Source organism: Labrus mixtus, chromosome 14, assembly GCF_963584025.1.
Source record: "Labrus mixtus chromosome 14, fLabMix1.1, whole genome shotgun sequence".
Classification (NCBI taxonomy): Eukaryota; Metazoa; Chordata; class Actinopteri; order Labriformes; family Labridae; genus Labrus; species Labrus mixtus.
In genome coordinates, this window is record NC_083625.1 from 22,507,407 (window position 1) to 22,530,812 (window position 23,406).

At 44.0% G+C, this 23,406-nt stretch overlaps 3 protein-coding genes across 5 annotated transcripts in view; 2 read left to right on the top strand and 1 right to left on the bottom strand.

Moving 5' to 3' along the window:
• trpv1 (transient receptor potential cation channel, subfamily V, member 1) overlaps positions 1-23,406 on the top strand; it is a 127,076-nt gene that overhangs the window by 47,583 nt on the left and 56,087 nt on the right. The window lies entirely within an intron of this gene.
• pigl (phosphatidylinositol glycan anchor biosynthesis, class L) lies at positions 8-18,043 on the top strand. Its single transcript, XM_061056239.1, has 7 exons — positions 8-839; positions 1,633-1,732; positions 10,497-10,587; positions 12,447-12,514; positions 13,562-13,593; positions 15,227-15,360; positions 16,528-18,043. Exons 1-7 carry the CDS (start codon positions 545-547, stop codon positions 16,654-16,656), a joined length of 849 nt encoding a protein of 282 aa, XP_060912222.1. The 5' UTR covers positions 8-544; the 3' UTR covers positions 16,657-18,043.
• cenpv (centromere protein V) lies at positions 17,906-23,380 on the bottom strand. Of its 3 annotated transcripts, none has more exons than XM_061056252.1 (6): positions 23,240-23,327; positions 19,422-19,471; positions 19,160-19,252; positions 18,911-18,980; positions 18,710-18,824; positions 17,906-18,467 (listed from the first exon to the last, which is right to left on the bottom strand). In XM_061056252.1, the coding sequence occupies exons 3-6, from the start codon at positions 19,249-19,251 to the stop codon at positions 18,310-18,312; spliced, it is 435 nt and encodes a 144-aa protein (XP_060912235.1). In that variant the 5' UTR covers position 19,252; positions 19,422-19,471; positions 23,240-23,327; the 3' UTR covers positions 17,906-18,309. The 3 variants fall into 3 exon arrangements, with proteins under 3 accessions (XP_060912235.1, XP_060912234.1, XP_060912236.1); XM_061056251.1 differs by lacking the exon at positions 23,240-23,327 and adding an exon at positions 19,566-19,935; XM_061056253.1 differs by lacking the exon at positions 19,422-19,471 and having other exon boundaries at positions 23,240-23,380.

Sequence of the window (23,406 nt, forward strand, 5' to 3'; positions counted from 1 at the left end):
GGTAAAATAAACGATTGGACCTCGGTTTAATTTAAAGGGCACACAAATGCTGTGCTGAAACTATTTACACTAGGCAAACTACAAAAGTGACATCAAAATAGTTACAGGGCCGTTAATTTACTCGTTCAATTAATTAGTTAATATTTTCTTTATTTTATTGTTATGTCCCTGTAAGGAAAACAGAGTGTAACCGCTAAATATTCCCCCAAACACTGTAATGTTCCTGGTGTATGTAATTTCCCCCCTTTAAAAACACGAATGTGACTTAATACACATGAGTCTGCTATTTAATTTTCACGTATTTTGTATTTATTCACGCCAGAAAAGTATTCAGTGTCGTATATTTACGTTTCTTCGCCCAATAAGTTAATGTAAAGTCAAACAAATAAGTGACGAGTCCAAGAGATACAAATACACTAAAACGCTGGGGCTAAAATGTGAAGCTATAGATTTATCCTTCATAGTTGTTATATTTATTTGAGTATTCAGGGGAGGCTTGAATGTGAAAAAGCTATATACGTCATCTGCATTCTGCTTTTCAGACATGGAACCATTTGCGTGTTCGCTCTCGTCTTTACACGGATTGTTTACGGTAACGGTCAAAATAATGAGTGTTTACCTGGTTGTCTTTGTAGTATTGTCCTATCTGCTTTTGATAAAATGCATATATTATTGGCATCGGCGATTGTTTATGAAGTCGTTTAAAGACGTATTGAACGCTGATATCCGGACTCTGATTGTGACTGCACACCCGGATGATGAGTGTATGTTCTTCGCGCCAACGATTATAAGACTGGTTGAATTAAAAGCGGACGTTCATCTCCTCTGTTTGTCTGAAGGTAAGGTGCCAGCCTGCCATTGTTTGGATTCATAAACTTAATGAGTCACTAGGAAGACATGTTTAGTTAAAACTTGCTGCTAACTGACGCTGGCTGGTCTGAGTAACATATTTTACCCATAGCTTGTAACTGGAAGCGAAACTACGGAAGGCGATTAGGGCCAGTGTAAAATTAAAATCAAAACAAAATAAAATTTCAAAACTCGGACTTTTTTTTCCCACAGCAGTTTTCAGGCTTTTTTTTTATTAAGGAACTGCTGAAGTCCCAAAAAGATAAATATTTTTTATTGTATGCACACAAGTTATTATCTGGTTAATTATTTATTTAGTGTTTTTAATTTTTGTATTCCTGTGTTTTAAACCTCAATGCAAAGCATATTGAGCCTCCCTCTAATGAAATTAGCTTTATAAATAAATGGTTTGTAAATAAAAAAAAAAGTTGTGGCTCAGTTGGTAGAGTCGTCGTCTCTCAACTTAAAGGTCCGGGGTTCCATCCCCAGCTCCTGCAGCCACATGTCCGATGTGTCCTTGGTCAGGACACTTAACCCCGAGTTGCTGCTGCTATCGTTTATCTAACTTGTGTACACAAGATGTACTCACATCATGGGACTTCAGGATTATCTGGCTTACAGGACCATTATTACAGAGTCAGTGAAAATATGTGATGTATACATTCTTGAGAATGTTTCGATTTGCTCCCAGACAGAACCTACTGACCTAATTTAGACTTGATTCAGTAACATCTGTACAGTACCGCACATTTATATCTTAATATGCTCTCATTTGTTTTACAGGAAACTACTACAATCAAGGAGCTCTGCGTAAACAGGAACTTCTCAACAGCTGTGCTGTGTTGGGGATACCTGACTCCAGAGTCACCATAAAAGACCACAAGTAAGAAAACATCTGCCGCAGACACTCAACACATCATCACAACAAGAAATATGTTATACTGGTGGGTTAAAGATGCTGTTACACTTCTATAAATATGAATCCAAACTGAGGCTACTTGTTCACTAAATTGTCACTCAATGAATAAGTATAGTGCTACATTTTTATAGCAGTTATGTTTTAGGGTGTCCGCCTGTCAGTCCCCTCAAAAAGAGAGTTGACCATAGATCACAGCCTTTCATTTTCACTACAATAGCTGCTTTCACACTTGCACAAAACTCCTGAAAATCTTCCTGATATTTCCAGGCTGAGCTGCATGTGTGAACACAAACAGCTGAATGTTTCTCTCTTCACCCGGAGTTTCTCCTCCAGCCTCCTCGTATTTATTCTGCAGAAAGTCAGAGTGAGCTGATGTGAGAACTCTGCAGGATATAATCAGGAGAATTCACCTGGAGCGAGTGGGAGGGGGTGGTGATGTTTATTCCCTGTGATCACTGCACGACCATAGACTGTCTGCACGCCACCTCTACCATCTCTGTGCTCTAATGAACCTGCTGCATTATGTTTCCTGTTCTCCAGTATGTTCTTCTCCACTCTTTAGTTCACATTGTGATTCTGTTCATCTACACGTAGCATTGATAGAAAGACAAATATTCTCATTATAGTGTCGTAAAAATGAAAATTGTTAGGCTTTTATTATGAATTTTTGTACGGTTTACTTGCTGTTTAAATTCAAGCCTGATTTTATTTTGAAATGAAGTAAGGAAATTTTGGTAGATGGGGGGTATAGGGAGAGGAGCCACAGGTTGGACCGTCTGCTTGTAGGACTACAGCCTCTGAACATGCTGCGAACACACTAACCACTAGGTCACCGGCGCCACGGCATGAACTGATTTATAATTTAAGAGTACCATAGGAGGAAGTATTCTGTAAGGACTTTTCACTGCAAAGCAAACTGTAGTTATACTGATTTAAATATTTAATTCTCTTACAGTGGAAGGCCATGAATGATGTATAGAAACATCTGCTGTTCTTTCAGTGTGTCTGTATATGGCCTAAAGATAATCAGACTTCACTCAATGCCTTTAAAGGTCACATATTCTCCTCCTCTTCAACTCAGTGTAAATAAGTCTTAGAGCTCCTCAAAACATGTGTGTGAAGTGTCTTGTTCTAAATCCACTCTGATCCTGTATTTGATCATGTCTATAAACCCCTCTATTTCAGCCCTGCTCAGAACAGGCTGTTTCTGTGTCTGTACCTTTAAATGTAAATGAGCTGTGTCTGACCACGCCCCCTCTCTGGAAGGGCTCAGGTGTCTCTGTCTTTCTCACTCCATGTTCTATTGTTTACGGTGAGAAGGCAGACTCAGAGGGCAGAACAAACACCTAGCTGTGGGAGTGTCACCCACCTGGGGGAGGGGCTACTGCCCTTTGTGATGTCATGAAGGGAAAATCTGCAAACGGTCTGTTTGAGCACACATTTTCTGAAAAGTGGAGCAGGCAAAAGATGGAGAGGATGGACTTTTCTCATCATTGGGGGTTTGTAGACAGATTAGAGACACATATTAGAGTTAGAGAAACATGGTGAAGTAGATTTTACAGAATATGTGACCTTTAATCGGTTCCTCATTCACATTTTAAACACAGAACTGATTGAGTGTTTACACTTTGCAGTGGCAGCTCTTGAACTCTGGAAGTCTTCCCCATAACGTCAGGTCTGCTGAATCTGTAGTTTCTTTTAAAAACTCATTCTCATAGGTCAGCATGTTTCTAAGTCGGTCTGTCTGTGTGTTTCACTTGTGTTTGTGTTTGAATGCATGCTGCTTGAGGTGATTTATGTTGCTATGTATGTAAGTGAGCTCAATCAGTGAAGCACTCGGAAACTGCGATGTTGTATAAATAACGTTTATTATTATATCATTTAAACCATACTCATTACAAGTTCAGCAGTGAACTCAGCTAAAGGCAGAACTTCCTCTGATCCTCTGATTTCTGCTGCTGCGTTTTGTTTGGTTGTTGACGCAGCTGTAAGACTCTCCGTCTCCTGGCTCTGGCGATTGGCGAGGTCAAGTTACAGGAAAAAGTCATGGTAAAAAAAGGTGATGTTTTTAAGGAGTTTGGGGGGATTTTTCTCTCTCTCTCTTCTCTGGATCAGCCCTCCAGCTTTCCTTGAAAATGTTTGGAGTTTCTAAGAACCACGGGGCCGCCTACATATGAGTCCCTACATGTTGGCTCAGCAGGAGAGCTGTATGAACTCTGGCACTAACCTGGAACTTGCAGTAATAAGCTGACAGCCGGCCCGGTGGGGGGGGGGTGGGTGGGTGTGGGTGTGTGTGTGTGTGTGTGTGTGTGTGTGTGTGTGTGTGTGTGTTCAAATGCACAGACTTCCCAGTTTTCTATTCTTGTGCACACAGAAAACAGCTGAACTTTGATCTCGGTGCTGTCTGCACTTCTGCTGAACTGGAGTGCAGCCCGTTTTCCCTTTCTGTGTATTCGGTTCATGTTTGCCCAAAACACACACCTAATCAGCACTTTGAGCGCCCCAGCCCCGCTCTCACACAGCCAGGCTCCCTCTCCCCCTCTCCTCCCACTCCTCCCTCTCTTGTCCATGTCTGCTGAAGCCAACTGCCAATGACTGTGGGATAAATTTTGGCAATCCTCTGAGCACAGCTAATGTAGGTCATTCCGAAACTGTTTTTCCTCTTTGTGTGTCTGAACATGGCTAACCACACTTTGGTTTAACCCTCTCTGCCCTGAGTACATGCAGATGAACACCCCTGACCTCTCCTTCTTTTCTCTCTGCTCATTTTATTATGAACAAAGAAAGTTTTCACCCCAACCACTTCAAACTAATAGAAACCAGAGCCCGACTTATCGAGGACACCGAGACCGATATCGATTCTGTAAAGTCTGTGGCAGCCAGATTGAGCCATATTATATACAGAGTTATACAGATTTCATCATTATGACTATGAAGGGGCTTAGAAAGACGCTTTCTTAAACACATAATTAATTACGACCGAAGCCCGAGGGATTCACGGACCGCCCGATAATGTCGGCCAAAAATAGCAAATCATGTGATTTTCAGTATCGGCTCATTTGATCTCCGATACGTATGTGCCGATATTACTACGTTTATTGAATTTCACTCGGTGTGTTTGTGTCTCCCTTCCGTTAACATGTTGATATAAATCACATGGATTCAATGAAAGTTTTTATAACTGTACCACACACTTCTTCTCCTAACTGTAGAGTCTCTTTATCAATTTCTCAGTTTATTTTTGTCAACTTTAGCTCCTAAGAAATACTCAGTGTCCATTAAACATCTCAAAAAAAGCTTTTATATTTAAAGGTCACATATTCTCCTCCTCTTCTTCAACCAGTGTAAATAAGTCTCAGAGCTCCCCAAAACATGTGTGAAGTGTCTTGTTCTAAATCCACTCTGATCCTGTATTTGATCATGTTTATAAACCCCTCTATTTCAGCCCTGCTCAGAACAGGCTGTTTCTGTGTCTGTACCTTTAAATATGTAAATGAGCTGTGTCTGACCACGCCCCCTCTCTGGAAGGACTTGGGTGTCTCTGTCTTTCCCACTCCATGTCCTATTGTTTACAGTGAGAAGGCAGACTCAGAGGGCAGAACAAACACCTAGCTGTGGGAGTGTCACCCACCTGGGGGAGGGGTTACTGCCCTTTGTGATGTCATGAAGGGAAAATCTTGGCCTGTTTGAGCACACATTTTCTGAAAAGTGGAGCAGGCAAAAGATGGAGAGGATGGACTTTTCTCATCATTGGGGGGTTTGTAGACAGACTAGAGACACATATTAGAGTTAGAGAAACATGGTGAAGTAGATTTTACAGAATATGTGACCTTTAATCGGTTCCTCATTCACATTTTAAACACAGAACTGATTGAGTGTTTACACTTTGCAGTGGCAGCTCTTGAACTCTGGAAGTCTTCCCCATAACGTCAGGTCTGCTGAATCTGTAGTTTCTTTTAAAAACTCATTCTCATAGGTCAGCATGTTTACGATGTGACCTTTAAGTCCAAGTCTTCTAATTTCATAACTTTTTATTTACTTTATTTCCTGACTTGGAGCTGCCCTGGTTGAACCCTGCTGCTTAGATATTGAGGAAAAGGTAACAGTCGAGGAGTTAGGGGGAATAATCTTGGATCCACAGAGTTGGCATATCTTGCTTTTGCAGCTGTGAGTCTGTCCTCCTGCTGTAGTGTGGGAAACAGAAACAAAATCCCTGTTTGTTTGGTTTCCCCACAAACCCATTCAGACTTGAGACGGATAAAGTGAAAGACAATAAAGACGGGAGGTTAGTGCGGCTCATGCACATCATTCGCTGCTCTGATCTCCAAACAAATCTCTGGTGTTTTGAAGGCTTTCATTGTAGGCATGGACGATAACACAGAGCCCTAAAACAAGCACAGAAGCTATAAAAGTGAGCTCCTTGGATCAGGAACTGACATTTTTACATGATGCTATCGGAGAACTAAACAGAGAGCAGCGGATCCTGAGAGTCTGAGCGCTCAAGATCTTTCTCTCTATTGTCCTTGTTATGCAAACACAGGCCAGGAAGAGAGCGGGATGTTGGAGTGTCGGTCTTTACAGTTTGAATCGCTGCTCGATGTCGCACCAGACTCGATCTTAGAACTCTTGCAGTTCATTTATAAAAGATAGTGATGCAAATCCTCCTCTTACAGGAAGAGAGCAATCAGAGTCTGAACAAATTGTAGACCTGTTTACAGACTGCACGGTTAAAGTAAACACAACTCAGTGGAGATATTTCCTGTTGTTACGGTTAAATACGTCCAGGACATTTTCAGTCTAAATGTCAGACTCTCAAAGGGGACGAGGTATAGAGTCTCAAGGTCACAGGCAGGAATGACCTCCTGTAGCGTCCTGTGGTGCATCGTGGGGGGATGAGTCTTGCACTGAATGTTCTCTTGTGTCTGACCAGCACGTCCTGTACTGGGCGGAAGACATTATCCAAGATGACACAACAACACAGCATCCTCCTCCCTGACAGCATCGCTGGCCCTGCGAATCAGTCTGTTGAGTCTGTTGGAGTCCGCTACCCTCGGCCTGCTGCCCCTGCACAGCAAACGACAGCAACAGGATAGCGCTGATAACTGAGTGTTTGGTGTGTAGTTGTGTTGTGGAGCGGTTTCCATGTTCGTGCTGTTTCATGCATGTGACGTGATGTACAGCACAGAACATTCCTGTAAATCCTGTCGCATTACTCCACTGAGCCACAGGGGGCAGCATCGCATCCAGATACACAGGATTGTGCAGGCAATGACATTGTAGAAGAAGACATTCATGTAAACAATGCTGATTTTAAATACTTTTGACAAACAGTGGATGGAGCTCGTGATGTTACACTGTGAGTTATAGTCAGTCACTTTAATCGAGTACAGAAAGAAACAAGTCAAACATGTCTCAGTGCTACGTCTAACGTTAACGACTTCTGTTCAGCAGAATGACTTGACTGGACCCTCACCGTGGACTCAAAGGTCTCGTGCCCCGTTCAGATCTGTGATCTGAGACTCTGCGGCCTGTAATGTAACAGGAGTAACACGTGAATTCTGTTTTAAAATAGGATTTTCCCTCTAATGCTCGCTGAATAGGACAGCTGTGTTGACAGTATCTGGGGCCCCAGTGCATGTTGGGGCCTTTGTGATCAAGCTGGATCTGAGCACGCTCCGCTGCCTCTCCACTTGCACCGGCCTGACCTCTGTCTGCTCCCTGGACTCCATTAGAGCTGCTCACTGCACAAATCCAACTGTCCCACCTCTTCATGATATTATCCATCACACTGAACCCCCCCCCCCCCACACACACACACACACACACACACCTCGATTCTTTCATAACCTTTATTATTTCACTCTTTTTTTTCGGCAGGGTGTCGTACTTTAGAGAAGAACCTACACTCGTTTTACTTTGTACACTTTATAAGTTGTTTAGTGGTCATTGTCTACAGGGGTGTAAACTAAGCGTTCATGCAGTGACATCCTGTCTCCACACGGGCTTTAAATCTGTATTGATCAGATGCAGAAAAAAAACAAATAGTCCTGGTTGATTTATGCACACATGGCAGGCCGCAGTAAGAAGTGGAGAGATGTTCCAGCCTCGCGGCTGACCTCTGGCTGTGCTTTTATCCTGGACGCATTTGTCACCAGTGCACACACACACACCCACACACCCACACACACACTGGTCTCTGCCCAGTCAAACAGTTGATTTTCCAATAAGCTGACCCCTGCAGCTGGTGTCATCTTATCACCTTGCTCTTTTTCGACCCCAGAAAGCTTCTTTTCCTGGTTAGTTTCATGACGTTTCACTCCTCAACACACGAGTGAATATTTGCAAAAACCTGAAACTACAAATATCCAAGTCATTGTAGTTCAACATGTGTGTGTACTGGTGTTGTTAGCACAGTTGTTGCTGCCTTGTTACAGGGGGATATTGTGGGCGTTTTGTCAGTTTGCAGTGGCATCTCAGCCGTTCGCAGCAGGACATATAATCTGACTGTGTGGACAGAAGTCTGGCAGTTTCACAGGCCTGTGGTCCACGTGACCAGACTAAACAAGCCCTCTCTGACACACACACACACACACACACACACACACAGAATCCCCTTACTGGGCCAAAGTTCAACCACTGCATACAGATGCCTGCAAGCAATTAGACGTCCACATGCAAAGCTGCAAAGGAGGGAGCCAGGGAGGTTACTCTAGGACATTTTGCACGGTTGCCATGGCGAAGCTGACAGTCGGCCTACATCCTGCCTGAGAAAGGTCAGGTGTCTTGGATCTGTTGTTCATTTTTCTTTTTATTCACCCTCCTCCTTGCAGCGTGGTTTGGGTTTTGAGCTGGAAGGCGAAATGTCAGAAATAATAAATGAATAAAAGCAGCAGTGGGACCGTGCTGCAGCATGGAGAAGCTGTGACCTCAGCAGGATGTTTTGATTCTAAATATTCATGCACTCTGGCCCAATTCTCACAAAACCCAGTTTTTGTTTTGATCAGCTTTTGGTCCGACAGAAAGGAGAACATGATGCCTGTGATTTACACATTTAGACTCAGTAATTGAATGACACTGTTTTTATTTATCTAATGTCCCCTCCTGACACACTTTTCTTTGCACTCTGTGTACTCTTACTTTCTCCCGAAATGTTTTAAGTCAAATCATTTGAATATCTGAGGAAAGCAGTCCCAAAAATAATCTCTAACCCTGTTTTTAGAGTAGTGTTCATACATGCACTTATGAAAGTTTGTAGAGCATTTCAGAGGACTGCCCCTGAAATGCTCCTGATCTGGTTGTTCACACATGCACCTCACAGCTGGAGACTATCCCTGTCAGACAGAAGGGGAGGCGGGAGGTCATGATGTAAAAAGAACGAAGCAGCAGAGTCCGCTACACGACGCTATAATGAGAAGATGTGTCTTTCTATCAATGCTACATGTAGTAGAACAGAATCTCAATCTGAACTAAAGAGTGGAGAAGAACATACTGGAGAACAGGAAACATAATGCAGCAGGTTCATTAGAGCACAGAGATGGTAGAGGTGGCGTGCAGACAGTCTATGGTCGTGCAGCGATCACAGAGAATAAACATCACCACCCCCTCCCACTCGCTCCAGGTGAATTCTCCTGATTATATCCTGCTGAGTTCTCACATCAGCTCACTCTGACTTTCTGCAGAATAAATCCGAGGAGGCTGGAGGAGAAACTCCGGGTGATATAGAAACATTCAGCTGTTTGTGTTCACACATGACGCTCAGCAGGAAATGTCAGGAATTTTTCAGGTGTGAATGAGGCTCATGATTAAAGTGCTGTCCAATAATAACGTTTTACAAAAATTTCACTTCACATACTCATCATACGATGAAAAAACCAACACACAATAATCCTTTATGATGTGTCGCTGGTGTCACCGCGGTGCATTCACTGGATGACAAACAGTTTTAAACTATCTGTGAACCCCGACCCTCCGACCCTCCACCCCTCCGACCCCCCAACCCCTCACACGAAAGCTTCACCCTCACATCACTGGCAGCCAATAGATTTGTGGCCTAATCCATCACTTCCCCCTGCGAGCTCGACTGTCCCGGCTCATTGTTAGGAGGCCAGGGGAGGGGAACGACTGTTGACACACCACGCTACCTAACCCCACCTCGGGCAACTCCTATTTAAATACTAATGCTGCACACACACGCACCCATGTGCTTCCTTAAATGTACAGCAACATGTCATTGGTGCGTTACATTTAAAGCAGAGAAAGGAGCGGTGCTGAACAAACTCTCGCCCTCAGGAGTTGATTCTTCATTTGAACTATGTTGGCACTCTCTCTTTTTCTCTGCTGGTTTGAGGAGAGTTTAGAGGAGGCAAGAATAAAGAAATCTGCCTAAAAGCAAGTGCATGCATGTGTGGTAGGACCGAGCCTGCACTAGCCGTCTGTGGTGTTTGATGTCAGCTCCATCCCCTCCATGGTTCCTCCAGGCTGTAGTTTCAGAGGAACATGACGCTGGGGGCTTTCTGACCCTTCACCCCCGGACTTCCCATCACTCCCTTGTGTTTGCATTCCTCTACAGCCTTTCTTCAAACGCAGGGTTAAATGTGCAGCGTGCAGGAAGAGACTGCTCCGCCTCGGCAGACTCATGATGTGACTTAACGATGTGTTGTTGTGTTTCAGTTTCACAGGGTTGTAGTCGTACGTCGATTAAAGCAGATTCTCTTTGTCCGCCCTGCAGAAAACTTCCCGACGATCCCAAAGCAGAATGGAGCGTCTCACTGGTCTCTTCTCTTATTCTGGACCACATCCGGGATCACTCCTTTAACATGGTATGCTTATTCACAACCAAAAGGTTAAAAAATGTACAGTACATCAGGGCGCCGGTGGCTGAGGGCGTGCACCCCATGTACAGAGGCTGTACTCCTCCAAGCGGGCGGTTCAAATCCGACCTGTGGCTCCTTTCCCGCTTGTCATTCCCGACTCTCCCCTCTGTCCTGTCTCTACAGTAAAGCCATAAAAAAAGCCCCAAAATAAATAAAAAACAACAACATGCATTACATCAAAGCATTGTCGTTTTCTGTAAACCCCCCCCCCCCCCCCCCTCGTTTTCCCAGTCTGCGGTCACTGTGGTCTGCGTAATAACCCCCATCAGCCGCAGCCTCTTTAGCTCCAGCTCAGACCGTGCTTCGTTGAAATCACAGGAAACGGTCTCTCTGAAAGTTTGGATTCAGTCTCCGTGTTTACAGAGAGATTCTTATCCGCCCTCATTGTGGTTCTGCACTATTAGCTAATGGGAATGTGGATCATTTAGAATCAAAGAATTCCTATCCGGTCGCTCTGCACATGGAGAGAAGAGAGACGGGGGGGAGAAGATGTGGACGTACAGCCGGGTTCTTTTAACGCTGCAGTCGCTGATCTCTTTTTCTTATCAAAGATTATAAACAAACACAGCGTCTCCTCCCATCCTGTCAGGCTCAGCAGAGGAAAAAATACCTCCCGACCAAAAGCTAGGCCTGAAAATCCTCTCCTGGTTTCATCATCGTTATGCTCAAAACAGAGTGATACAAACAGAACATTACAAACATGAATCATCCTTACTCTGGATCATTTTATTCTGTTGTTTTTACCTTCTAACAAGACGCCAAGAATGACGGGATTTAAAGTTACCAGTAAGTTGAGGACTTTTAGAGATTGAATTAATGCATAATGGCAAAGATATGGTCATGATAGAAAACTCCTCCTCCGTAGGAACAGCCGGGTAACTCACAACACGATCCAACACCAAACACGTGGCCACGATGCAGCGACTCTGCCACTCTTTTTAGTACTTTTGCAAAATTGCTGTTACTAAGCTCCGCCTTCATCACGTCTTTGTGCATTCATATTAATTCTGCGACGGTGTGATGTTGGTGTCCCAGTCTGTGAGGTCATATTGCGTTTCAGGGCACAGCGGGAGCTCCAGATACATGCACAGACACACACACACACACACACACAGCGCTCTACTGCTGGTTCAGCTGATCCCGTCTCTCCTCTGTAACGCCTCTGAAGACAGGACAGAGGGGGGATCACGCCATCCCCCTGTTACGCCTCCGGGACGTTCAGATTGAAGGCGAAACGTCAATATCGCGGCTTCAAACGGCGGTCTGAACACGGCATAAGATGCATCAGGATATCTGATGAACTGAAGAATCAAAAGTCAAAGTGCAGGATGACAGCAGCCTGGTGTCAGTTATCACGCTTCATCTCTTCACTTCTTTCACCGCTGTCCGTCATCATCTCGCTGTCTTCTTCTTCTATTGCTGAGTAGCTTCCCTCGTTCATGCAGGAAGTCATGAGGTAGTGATGCGGTGCGTCCTATTGGCAGGGGAATGGGTTTAGAGTGCGGTATTGATTTGTTGTCCCACCTCTGATTGGTCGAAACAAAGAAAAGGTGGAGTCTGTTCCTTCTCTCCCGTTGACCAGCTTCTTGTTGTTCCTTTGCGTCCTCTGGTGTGCGAGCATGCGCACAGAAAAGCACTTTTAAATATCCGTTGGAAGCTGCCAAGAAGGTCCGCAGTCTCACTCTGAAACCCTTCCACTAACCCACAAGAAGAATTTAGACTTTTGGAGTCTGTGTGTTTAAATTCACTTTTAGATGCCCGGGCTCTTTCTCTCCCACACACTGAGAGAGATTTTGTTGTTTCAGGTGCTGACCTTCGATGGAAGAGGCGTGAGCGGCCACGCCAATCACAGAGCCATCCATAAAGCTGTCAGGTACCGAGTGAACGTTCGTCACAACAGCACACTTTCATGTTTTTAAATCCTCCAGCAGAAAGAAAGATGCCATCCTCTCGAGGTCATTATGTGGCGTACCCATGCAGACTGAGAAGCAGCCGGTTCCAAACTCATAAAACTGTGTCCTGGAATATGCAGAACATTCAGACTCACATCAACATTCATCCTTCCAAATGTTCCCCCACAAGAGCACACAAACACACACGCACGCACACACACACACACACACACACACACACACACACACACACACACACACACACACACACACACACACACACACACACACACACACACAGAGCATGTTTTTCAGAGTCGGTCTGTTACATAGCTGAGAGGTCATCCAAACAGAGTCCTCAGAGGCTCTCGGCTTTGCTCCCAGAGAGCTGCAGTAAATCCTGTCCCTGAAGTGGTGAGGTGGGAGGGCAGATCTGTTTTTTTGGAGAGGACAACCGAGCGAGTTTCATCAGACTGTTGGTTTAAAAAAAAAAAAAAGTGTTTTGCACTGTGAAGTGTACTCCACTGTCCCCGTCCTGCACCCGCGCCTTAATTGTTAGTCTTTCATGGTCGTCTGTGAGCCTCGTCTGTTGATAAGATGTGATTCCCATTAGGCTGGAAGCCAGCGGGGCTGTGCACTCGTCTCACCGAGCTGCAGCGCCAAATGTTAGTGGGTTTGTTTTAGTCAGCATGTTAAACATCTATTGCTTAAAGAAATGGAGGAAAACAAAGTCTCCCCACCGAGACCTGAAGTATAGTGACAGTAGAAAGGTAGAATATGAAATCCTGCTACTTTGGAAGACCGATCAGGCAGTCATCAGCGTGACACAAACACAGAAAACGTCCAATATGTAACTGAAGTCTGGCTGCAGCTGAACGAGGCCTGTGTGTGGGGGAGTGCTGTCGTTTACGTCTTCTGTGGTGTTGTAATAAGTCTAAAAAACTAAACATATTTGAAGGTAGAAATGTCAACATGAATACATCCCTGACATTTTCAGTGCTTAACTTTGTTCTTTTCTCCACTTCCAGCCATCTCGCCTCCACTGGACGAATACCAGACGGTAGGTGAAACATCCGTGATGTGGTCAGGTTAGATTTACTGGTTACTCTCTCCAAACATGTCCGTTAAAGTCTCAAAGTTTAACCAAGTCCACTCAGGCTTCACGAGGTGAGGAAGTACAAAGAGGTGAGGAAGTAAAAAGACACGGAGTAAACATGACGTGCGTTTTAAATGAAATGTACAGACTGCTTCACAATCAAACGTGACTTAAATATCATGACCTAATGAGAAGCACCGCCTCTGTGGTCACTCTGAGAGACTGAACATGCAGCATGTTTTGTGAGCGCACAGCGCCCTCTACTGGCCGAAAGTGTGGCTTGCCTCATGTCTCTCCACCTGGTGGGAACATGAGCTGATGGCTTTGTCATGTGTGCTCCCACTTAACTAAATTTAAGGTTTGAAAATCTGTTTCTTTACAACGCAGAACACCAAATATCTGCTTAGTTTCTTCCTTTGTTCTTTTTTATTCTGATTGGTGTCGAATGTCTGAAAACTGTACGAAGATGGAGTTGAAGAATGGGAGGTAACTATCATCCAATCAGAAAAGAAACAGGAAACAAAAGATAAACAAAGAAATAACCAGAAAGCAAAGATGGATATGAACCGCCATTTTTAGTCTATCTTTGAGGGAGTGTAGATTCAAACAGGAGGAGTTTATGAGTCTTAATGTGAATCTATGAATCACTCATTACACTGTACCTAACGGACCAATAAGTAACTCTGACTACAGTGGGTACTGCAGTCCAAATTAAAAACATTGTAGAGAGCTGTCTGCCCCGCCCCCTCCTCTCTAGAGTCCATGCTCATGCAGGTTGCCATGTGGTGAACACTGAAGCGAGCCCTCTCACACACAGCAGGTGTGTCTTTAAATGCTCTCTTCAGTTATTTACTGCCGGCCGTTCACACCTCACCTGTTGGAGTGAGGTAGGGCAGCAGAGACTCAGGTGAGGCCACCCCAGGTGAGGCGGCAGAGACTCAGGCCTGATGTGATTATAATAAGCCTCCTCACCTGGCTGAACAGCAAGACTCGCTGCTCATCACTAACCGCTTTAAGCCTCAGCTACAGGTCAAAGGTTAACACTGAGCACGGGGCAGTCTGTGCTTTGTACTATAATCTGAAACTTTTATGAATATAACATCCATCACAGGCTCCTCAACTCCCATTAAGTTGTCCTAAAGTAAACAAGACACTGAACAACACAGTTGGGGATTCTGGTAAAAAAAAAAATTCTGATTAAAAAAAATCCCCTCCCCTCCCCTGGTATCTCAACTTATGCACATGTCTGCCATTTTTATTCTTGCTAGCGAAGGAGTGATGTCTACGGGGGAAAACTCAAGGGGGGGCTCATTACATTTAAAGAGACACACACACCAAAACAGAGCGTTCTGAGAGAGCTGGTTTATACAGGGTCACAAACCTCCTCTGGTGCTTGATTCATGTTATATTTTGACCAAAGCACAGAACAGATGTTTCATTTAGACCACAGGGGACTGTTTGAAAAGGTGGAGAAGGGGATGATATGTCCTCTTTAAGTAATGATCAACCTGGAACAGTGACCTCTTTGTCTGCCCCTGAGGCGAGTCTTTCACATATTAACAGCTAACTGGCTCTCTGTTGTCTGCCCCCCCCACAGGCTACTGTTTGCTCTCCTTGCAGACCGTTGGGCTCTTCAGGAAATACATCTCCTTCCTGGAGCTTCCCGTCAGCTGGCTGCTGCCCTCGAGTCTCAGCTGTGTTATCGGCTCTCAGGGCTACGTACGAGCCAGGGTAATTAAAGAGGACTGAATCCAAACCTCTACTTATCTGTTACATGAAACAGAGCGGGCGTATGGGGAAAATGTATCTAAGTACAACATGGACAGAAGAGTCAGGGGATTAACATTTAAAACCTGAAGCCTAATGTTAGTGTTCTGGATTAACCAGAGAAACACAAGAGAGAAATGTTCCTTTAAGTAAGTTTAAAAGGACTTAAATAGACGAGCTGTGAAACAAGAAGTTCTCCTTTTTTGGGCTCTTGTGAGGAAACCGAAATTGACACTTTCATACTCTCATTCGACGTCGTCATTACCCAAACATCGCTAAAAACTACACAGAGAAAGAACATGACAGTATTGGAATAAGTAGCCACAGGCATAAAATACACAAAGCAGGCAGGACAGACGAGAAGCAGCTTTAGACAAACATAACAAACTACAACGTTACACAGGTTTTAGTAAATGCATGCAGACAGTAGCCTTCTAAAGAATATGTTACGTGCAAATATGAGCATCATGCAGGCAACGATCATTCATAAAATAAACACAATTCACATGAGGAAACATGAAACACACTGAGTGAGCTACAGCAGGAGCACATCAGGCGTCAGTAAGTTATAAAGCAGAGGACAGATTCACAGACAGCCGGACACAAGGGGGCAGTAGCGGGATGACGTTCCAGTCTCCTGAGAAAAGGCTGACTGACTGAAAGCCCCTCTCCTTCCCCCGGTTCTAATGCTTGGTGTTTTGTTTTTAAATTGTGTTAATGTGAGAGCAGTACGAGTGCTAGACGATGCAAAACAATGCACACAAACACAGAACATGGAGTAGGACAGACTACAACAAACAAAGACGTAAAACTTGATGAACACCACTGATGGTGATTTGATGCCAGGATGGAGGGAGAGGCTGGGGAGGGTGATTGTCCCGTTTGTCTCTGGTCGGATTCTGCAACAGCCTGACCCTCAGGAGGGCACTTGCTAATTGAAGGACCCTGCCAGTTTCAGGTGTGTTTGTTCTCTGAGTGGGCTGGGGGAGGAGTTAGAGGAACCTGGCCAATAAGCCGACTCTGATGAAGCATCAGAGACTTTGACATCTATGGGCTGTGAAATGACTTCTGACATTTGAGCTGATTGAACCTCTTAACCCTCTTCTTCTTCTTCTTCTTCTTCTTCTACAGGAGGCCATGTTCTGCCATCGCTCTCAGCTCCTGTGGTTTCGTCACCTCTACGTCTTTTTCTCTCGGTACATGTTCATAAACACTTTCCAGACGATCCCACAAGGACCCAAGAATCTGAAGATTTACTGAATCATCTCACCGTCACACACTGATTGTTACACTGATCCCTGTTACTGTGTCCTACGGTTTGTCTGATGAATACTGCGGGAGGATGGAACAAAAAAAAAACATTTTGTAATGAAAACAGTCAAAGTTTAGAACGTTTCAATACCACTAATTTGACGTTTTTAAAGCTTTTTTTCACCAGCGTTTCCGCTCTTTTGAAAGTGGACCTTTTGTCACATAAAATGGTCTTAAAATCCATGAAGTTAGCTCGACCACAAGAGCTGACTGTCTCACTGTGAGGCATCTAGAACTACTACTAGTAGAACTACTAAACTGTAGTGTGAGTGAATGTAGTGGCTGTTTACACATGGTCGAAGCTGATTTGCTCACAGGGAACAAAGATTTCTTACAAGCCCTTTTCAGACTGCTTTCTACACAAAAGTGCCGTAACTAAGCTCAGCCGTCATCACAAATTCATATTGGTTCTGCAGCAGCGTCATATTCTCGTCCCAGTCTGTGAGGTCACATTGCATTTCGCTGTTGTAGAAGCAGAGAGCACAGCGGGAGCTCCACATACACACACAGTCAGACATGCACACACACAAAGCGCTGCACTCCCCCGTGGACTCAGCTGATCTGGTCTCCTGGTGCGTTCCATTTGATCTCGGAAGTCGGAATCTGTGTTACCGCTCTGATACGTCATCAGGAACGCCCCCTTAATTCAGAATTCTGACATGTAAACTCTGAGAACCTTCAGTAGCCCGAGTTCAAATCCAACATGGCCGCTCTGCTCGGTGCATCAACAGTAACAATAAACATTTAACATTTCTGTTTATCAGAAGATTAGTTTCTCTTTTAGTGTCATTAAATCGATCACACCGATAGTATCATGTAAGTTCTATCTATGAACATGTTGTCATGTAATGTTTGTGCACAAACATATCGTCTGGTAAAAGCGAACATGTCAAAGGTACTCCTGGAAGCGTCCATGTTGCTTGTCTAATTTGCTTCAACGCGGCTCTGACATCAGAGGTAAATGGAACGCACCGTTAGCCCCCGCCTCTGTTACTACCTCTGAAGGTGGCACAGAGGAGGGATCACTCCCCCCCCCCCCCCCCCCCCCCATAACGCTTCTGCAGCATTCACATTGAATGTGGAACGTCACGGGGTGTAAATATCGCGTCTCAAAGTGAACAGTCTGAACAGGGAACAGGGCCAGCTAAAGCAGCCTGGAGATATTTTCTCTACTTTTGATAATGAAGCTGACAGAAACTTGTAAACGTGACAGAGAAGCTTTTTATTGTCTTCAGTCGTGACACTGTAAAGATGAACCAACACTAATGATTGTTGAAATGACCATTTACCATGTCTCTGATGTCCTGCTGATTAAAATATGTTTGATTCTCTATCACAGGAAGTGTGTCTCTGATTCTCTCAGCTGTTATTCTGATTCTCTCTGATGTTATTCTCTCTGATGTTATTCTGATTCTCTCTGATGCTATTCTCTCTGATGTTATTCTGATTCTCTCTGATGTTATTCTGATTCTCTCTGATGTTATTCTCTCTGATGTTATTCTGATTCTCTCTGATGTTATTCTCTCTGATGTTACTCTGATTCTCTCTGATGTTATTCTCTCTGATGTTATTCTGATTCTCTCTGCAGTTATTCTGGTTCTCTCAGCTGTGCGTCTCTGCTGAAGGACTATTCTGGACAGGTTTGGACATGTCTCTGATGGTCTTGTGACTTTGCATAGTTTCCTCCCACTTCTCTCCGTCAAACTTCTCCAACGTCACGCTGCGGACAGTCCCTGGATCTAAACAATGTGGGGCAACACCTAGAGACAAAGACAACAACATGATTTTAAGGTGTTTTCCTTTACAGCAGAGTTGTCTGCTCGATGTCTCTGTCATCCATCATCGCCCGTTAACCTCCCATTGTGACAACAACATTTCTGTTTATAACATAAACAACAATGCGTGTGTTTAAAGAGCCGACTGAGCAGGTTAGTTTGGAGTAAACACCGCTCTGTGATGAAATCTGTTTACAGCACAGGGAGGATAGTGTGACGGCTCATACCATATCCATCGGGGTTGGAGCGAGGAGAGTAGAAACTTTGTACCCCGCAGGTCTTACAGAAGGTGTGTTGAGCAACGTGGGTGTTGAACGTGTACGTGGTTAGATTCTCCGACCCCTGGAAGAGAAAAAGAACATCAAACACACTCACTGAAAGCGCTTTAAACTTGAATGTTTGAGAAATCTGAGGCTTTTGTTTGCTACCTGCAAGATTTTGAAGCGACTCTTCGGGACAATGAAGTGACGGTTTTGTTTCTTGGTGCAGATGCTGCAGCTGAAGAACAAAAAGGAGCGACTCAGTTACATCCCTTTACTTCAAAAAGCATCAAAATCCAGCCTGTGGCTCCTTTCCTGCATGTCATTCCCCTCTCACTCGCCCTGATTTCCGACTGTGATGTCCTGACGACATTTATTTTGTAGTTCAAGGTTTTAATTTGAATTGAATGAACATACTTGCAGTCAAAAACATGGAGGTCTGGCGAGCTCCAGATTTCAAATCTGACCGCTCCACAGTGGCAGCCGCCTAAATGTTTGACCAGATCCATTCTATAGGAACAAAGCACACCACACATCACGATGAAACACTCATTATTAGCAGTGTTAGGAGGATTGGAAGTCTTTGTTCAATCACTTCAATGTCAACATGAGACAACACTGATTAAGAAACTCTTGGAGCAAACTGGAGTGTAACCGGTGTGATGTGTTGTTGTGTAACCTGTTGACGTGGAACTGAGCGTCCCGTCCAAGCCGCTCCGATCACCCTGGCTGAGAAAACAACCCAAGACGAGAGGCACATTTACTCAGCTAGTAACGCCTTTGAGAGCTATCAGAGTGTTCTTTAATCATCAGAGGTGTGTACCAGGTTTGTGTCTTTTCATGTGCTGATTCACTCAACGAGGTCTTTGTCTTTCTCAGGAGGTTGTTTTTCCTGAAACACTGAGTCAGGTCGTAATGATTCCCAGCAAAGGGGCCGGGCAAAGTGCAGCCATCAGACTTACACAAACACATTCCTCAGAGGCTGAACTGGTTCAGCCAGACGCCTGGCTCTGTGTTGGAAAGTGCTGCATGCTGCATCACGAGATGGGTGTCATGTGACAGCGTGCTGCAGGGGTGGGGAAAGGGAGTGCTGTGACCCAAATACATAAATAAGGACTTTGAGACTGCTATCATATCTGTGACCCTAAAATAGGATCCCAGTAGGGTAGAGACTATCATCTGAGCTTTTACCCTTTGTAATGTCCCACCCTGTTACAAATCAGCTCTCTGTACGTCCAAGTTTGACCAAACTGAAAACTTGACATACTCTCCAAAGTCTGTGAGGGGAACAAGAACAGAACTGTAGACCACTGACTCAGATCTCAGTAGGGCTGAACGAGAGTGGAAAAAACAGTCATTGTGATATTATTACTGTCAGTGATATGAAAAAAAGTTAGGTCTGTTCATCACAATTAATCTCATATTATTTTGTCCCTTCAGGCTCCCCGTAGATAGTGGTCCTCAGTGTCTCCCTGTAGTCTCAGTGATGTAAAAGAAGGACACTGCTGCATCTTTGAATGACTCATTTCACTTCAACAAACTCTCAGACAGCTCAGCTGACGAGTCCAAAGTAATATCCACCTTGACATCACACATTGACCTTTGTTACCGTTCCTTCCAACTTAAAATTCATCATTTCCAAATGAAAACACGAGTCTGACTGACTTCAACAATCAACTGGGGCATAAAATCTCATTTAGTGTTTAACTTTGAGGGCTTTATAGCCTCACCTGAGCCTTAATGTATATCCAATGTAGACTTATGCTCCCTCCTGAACAAGAACAAGACCTTGCTTGACTTAAGATTGACAGATAATTATTCCTTTAACACTCAGCATGCCTTCAGGTAGCGTCACGAATCAGGTATTTTTCCACGTCATTTTGTGGGATTAGAAGGAAAACGCCTCTTTCTAAAAGAACAAATAACGGCCACAACCTTCCCGGTGTTACGGTCTAAGTTAGAGACACGCCCTCTAAACACAAGATGATGATTTTTCAGAGATATTTATGGTCTTGGTCTTGTCTTAGTCTCGGTTAGTGTGGTCTTGACTACAACACTACCTTCAGGTTAACTCAAAGTGTAACTAAAGAAAGATAGAAACCAGTCTAACAGACCTACATTTCGGGGTTAGTCTCGTGGTTAGTGCTAGCCCATGTACAGATGCTGCAGGTTCGAATCTGACCTGTGGCTCCTTTCCCGCATGTCACTCCCCACTCTCTCTCTCCCTGATTTCTGCCTTTATCAACTGTCCTGTCTCTGAATAAAGGCACAGAAAACAACAACTTTGAAATCAGTGGAGCTGTTCAAAGTAACATGTCTACAAAGCTAGGGAGAAATCCTTTATGTCATGTAAAGAAAAAAAATGTCCAGTGACTATGTCGTGTCTTGTCTATCATTGCAAACATTTTGTGCTCCATGATGAGCAGAATTAGACTCTCACTAACTTAATATTTCATAAAACTCTGAACATGTGATGACGAGTCAGATCTGACTCTTCTTCACCTCCAGAGAAGAAAAAAGCAGATTCTTCTCATTTCAGCCTCACTCCAGTTTCTTCAGGCTAACACATAGAGGCAGCTGCAGGGAGACATTTCAATACCAGTGTGCTAACAGCACAATCTGAACAAATCTGAGATTAATTTCAGAGCTCTATGAGATCTTTTTCTAAACTAAAAAGGAGACGGAGTTGAGATTCTGTGCACAATTTTTGTCTGTGGGCCGCTCATGCTGGAGGGGGGGCAGGTGGTGGAACAGGTCGCTGTCTTAAGGAACCTGGGTCACTGAGATCCACGACTACCACCTGTCCTTCACACAGCATGCAGACTGCCTCTACAAGAAAGACCGACAGCACATGTTTCTCCTGAGGAGGCTGTCAGAGAGGACGATTTAACAACTAATTGAACCACTCCTCATATTCAGCATCCTGTCCTGGTATAACTTTCTCACTGAAAAATGCAGGAAAAAACTTCAAACATGCAGCTAAAATCACCGGCACCACCCAAATCCAACTCTCAGGACTTTTCAGCCGTGCAGCTGTAAAGTCACCACCCGTGTCGCCGCCCTTTCAGAGTACCCTTGTCCAAAAAAGAGACATATTTTATTCCCACTGCAAAATGCATTTAAACATGGCTAGAGAAACATGATTTATTCATGTGCTTTGCATCTGCCACGTTTGTTAAAGTCAATGATTAAACACCTTGACATGAAAAGTGATACATTTAGGCTGAGCAAATACAGCCTCTGTCACAAACATCACTTCCAGGATTCAGGAATCTGACCTGGAAGAGCACACGTTGAAAATAAAATAAACTTTGTCCCCTCGGCTGTTGGAGCTCTTAACAAGCTGCCACGCTGACTGTTGCCTTGGCTGCTTTTGATTACTGTTCATGTGTTTCTTCCTGTGTTCTTCTTGTTTATCTGTGTACCAACTGCGCAAAGGATGTGAAGACAAATTTCCTACTGGGGACAATAAAAAGTTGTATTGTTTGTGCTTTTACTAACTTATGGCACTTTTGGTTTGAGAGTCTAATGGGTGTGGTTGTTTTTATGTCGTTTGAGCCTCTAACCAAAGCTGATTTTCTGTCATGATAGACAATAAAGTTTAGTTTTAAATCTTGAAGCAGGAGGAATAAGCCAGTCTCATTTATCTTTGTCTGTTCCTCTCATATAACATCTGCCATGTTAATTAAGGTCAATGAATCAACACCTTAATAAGAAACACTATACCTTTAAGCTTACCAAATATGGCCTCTCTCTCAAACATCACTTTTAGTATTAAGGTCATGACTTTACAGCCATGTGGTTATGACTAGACTTCAGAGCGATGCTTGTCAACAGACAAGGCAGGCAACCGCTCAGGGCCTGGGGCCTTTTATTCCTGTGAAAACCAAAATGTATCCATTAAGAAAAATGAAGAGGAGTTATCCATGTGGGGGTGGAAAAAGAAAGTGTAAAATTCATTGGAAGGGGCCCCTAATGAATCTTTTACCCAGGGCCCCAACAGACCCTAGAATCACCCCTGCTAGACTTAATTTGTTATCTACCAAAAGAATAAACAGTATCAGCTAATTCTGCTTTTTAAATTAGGTATGATGAAGCAGGAGTGTTAAGTTCGGCTAAACTTGATGTGTGAATAGAGAGAGAAAGAAAGAAATTAGGTCAGTATAAGCAGGGTTCCTCCTGTCCTACTTTCCCCGGCTTGACAACAGCTGTTAGCACATGTTTACTAAGCACGTTTCCATCTGTTAACAACAGACACGTTTGTTGGAGGTCAACCGAGTTCCTGTCTGATCACGACCCCTCTGCATGTCACGTTAAATCATAGTCACGACTTCCTAATGTTACAATAAGCAAGCAATAAGAAAGGGGAAATGCTTGTTATGAAAGATTCAGTTAAGGAGGAGATATTGTCATAAAGTTACAAGACTTTTACTCGGTATTTAGGTCGAATCTCTGTTATAACACCAAAATCATAAACGATACCAAGCCCTTACTTACTGTAACACGGCAACCAATCGCAGGCCAAACAAACAATTCGTTCACCCAATCAGAAGCTCAAGGAGGGATCTCGTTGCTACCATGGTTCTAGAAGATTCTCGAGCCCGATTCTAGTGTGGTATTAGTCCGCCGCGTAGGATTTGTCGAAATATCACGTTCAAGCCTAT

Bases quoted from the DNA above. Each gene is read 5' to 3' on its own strand.
- pigl (XM_061056239.1), top strand. From the start codon at position 545: ATGGAACCATTTGCGTGTTCGCTCTCGTCTTTACACGGATTGTTTACG. The intron at 13,594-15,226 runs GTAGGTGAAACA...CCCCCCCCACAG, and splicing joins CACTGGACGAATACCAGACG to GCTACTGTTTGCTCTCCTTG. The intron at 15,361-16,527 runs GTAATTAAAGAG...CTTCTTCTACAG, and splicing joins AGGGCTACGTACGAGCCAGG to GAGGCCATGTTCTGCCATCG.
- cenpv (XM_061056253.1), bottom strand. From the start codon at position 19,251: ATGGATCTGGTCAAACATTTAGGCGGCTGCCACTGTGGAGCGGTCAGA. The intron at 18,981-19,159 runs GTATGTTCATTC...TTTGTTCTTCAG, and splicing joins CTCCATGTTTTTGACTGCAA to CTGCAGCATCTGCACCAAGA. The intron at 18,468-18,709 runs GTATGAGCCGTC...CTTTGTCTCTAG, and splicing joins CTCCAACCCCGATGGATATG to GTGTTGCCCCACATTGTTTA.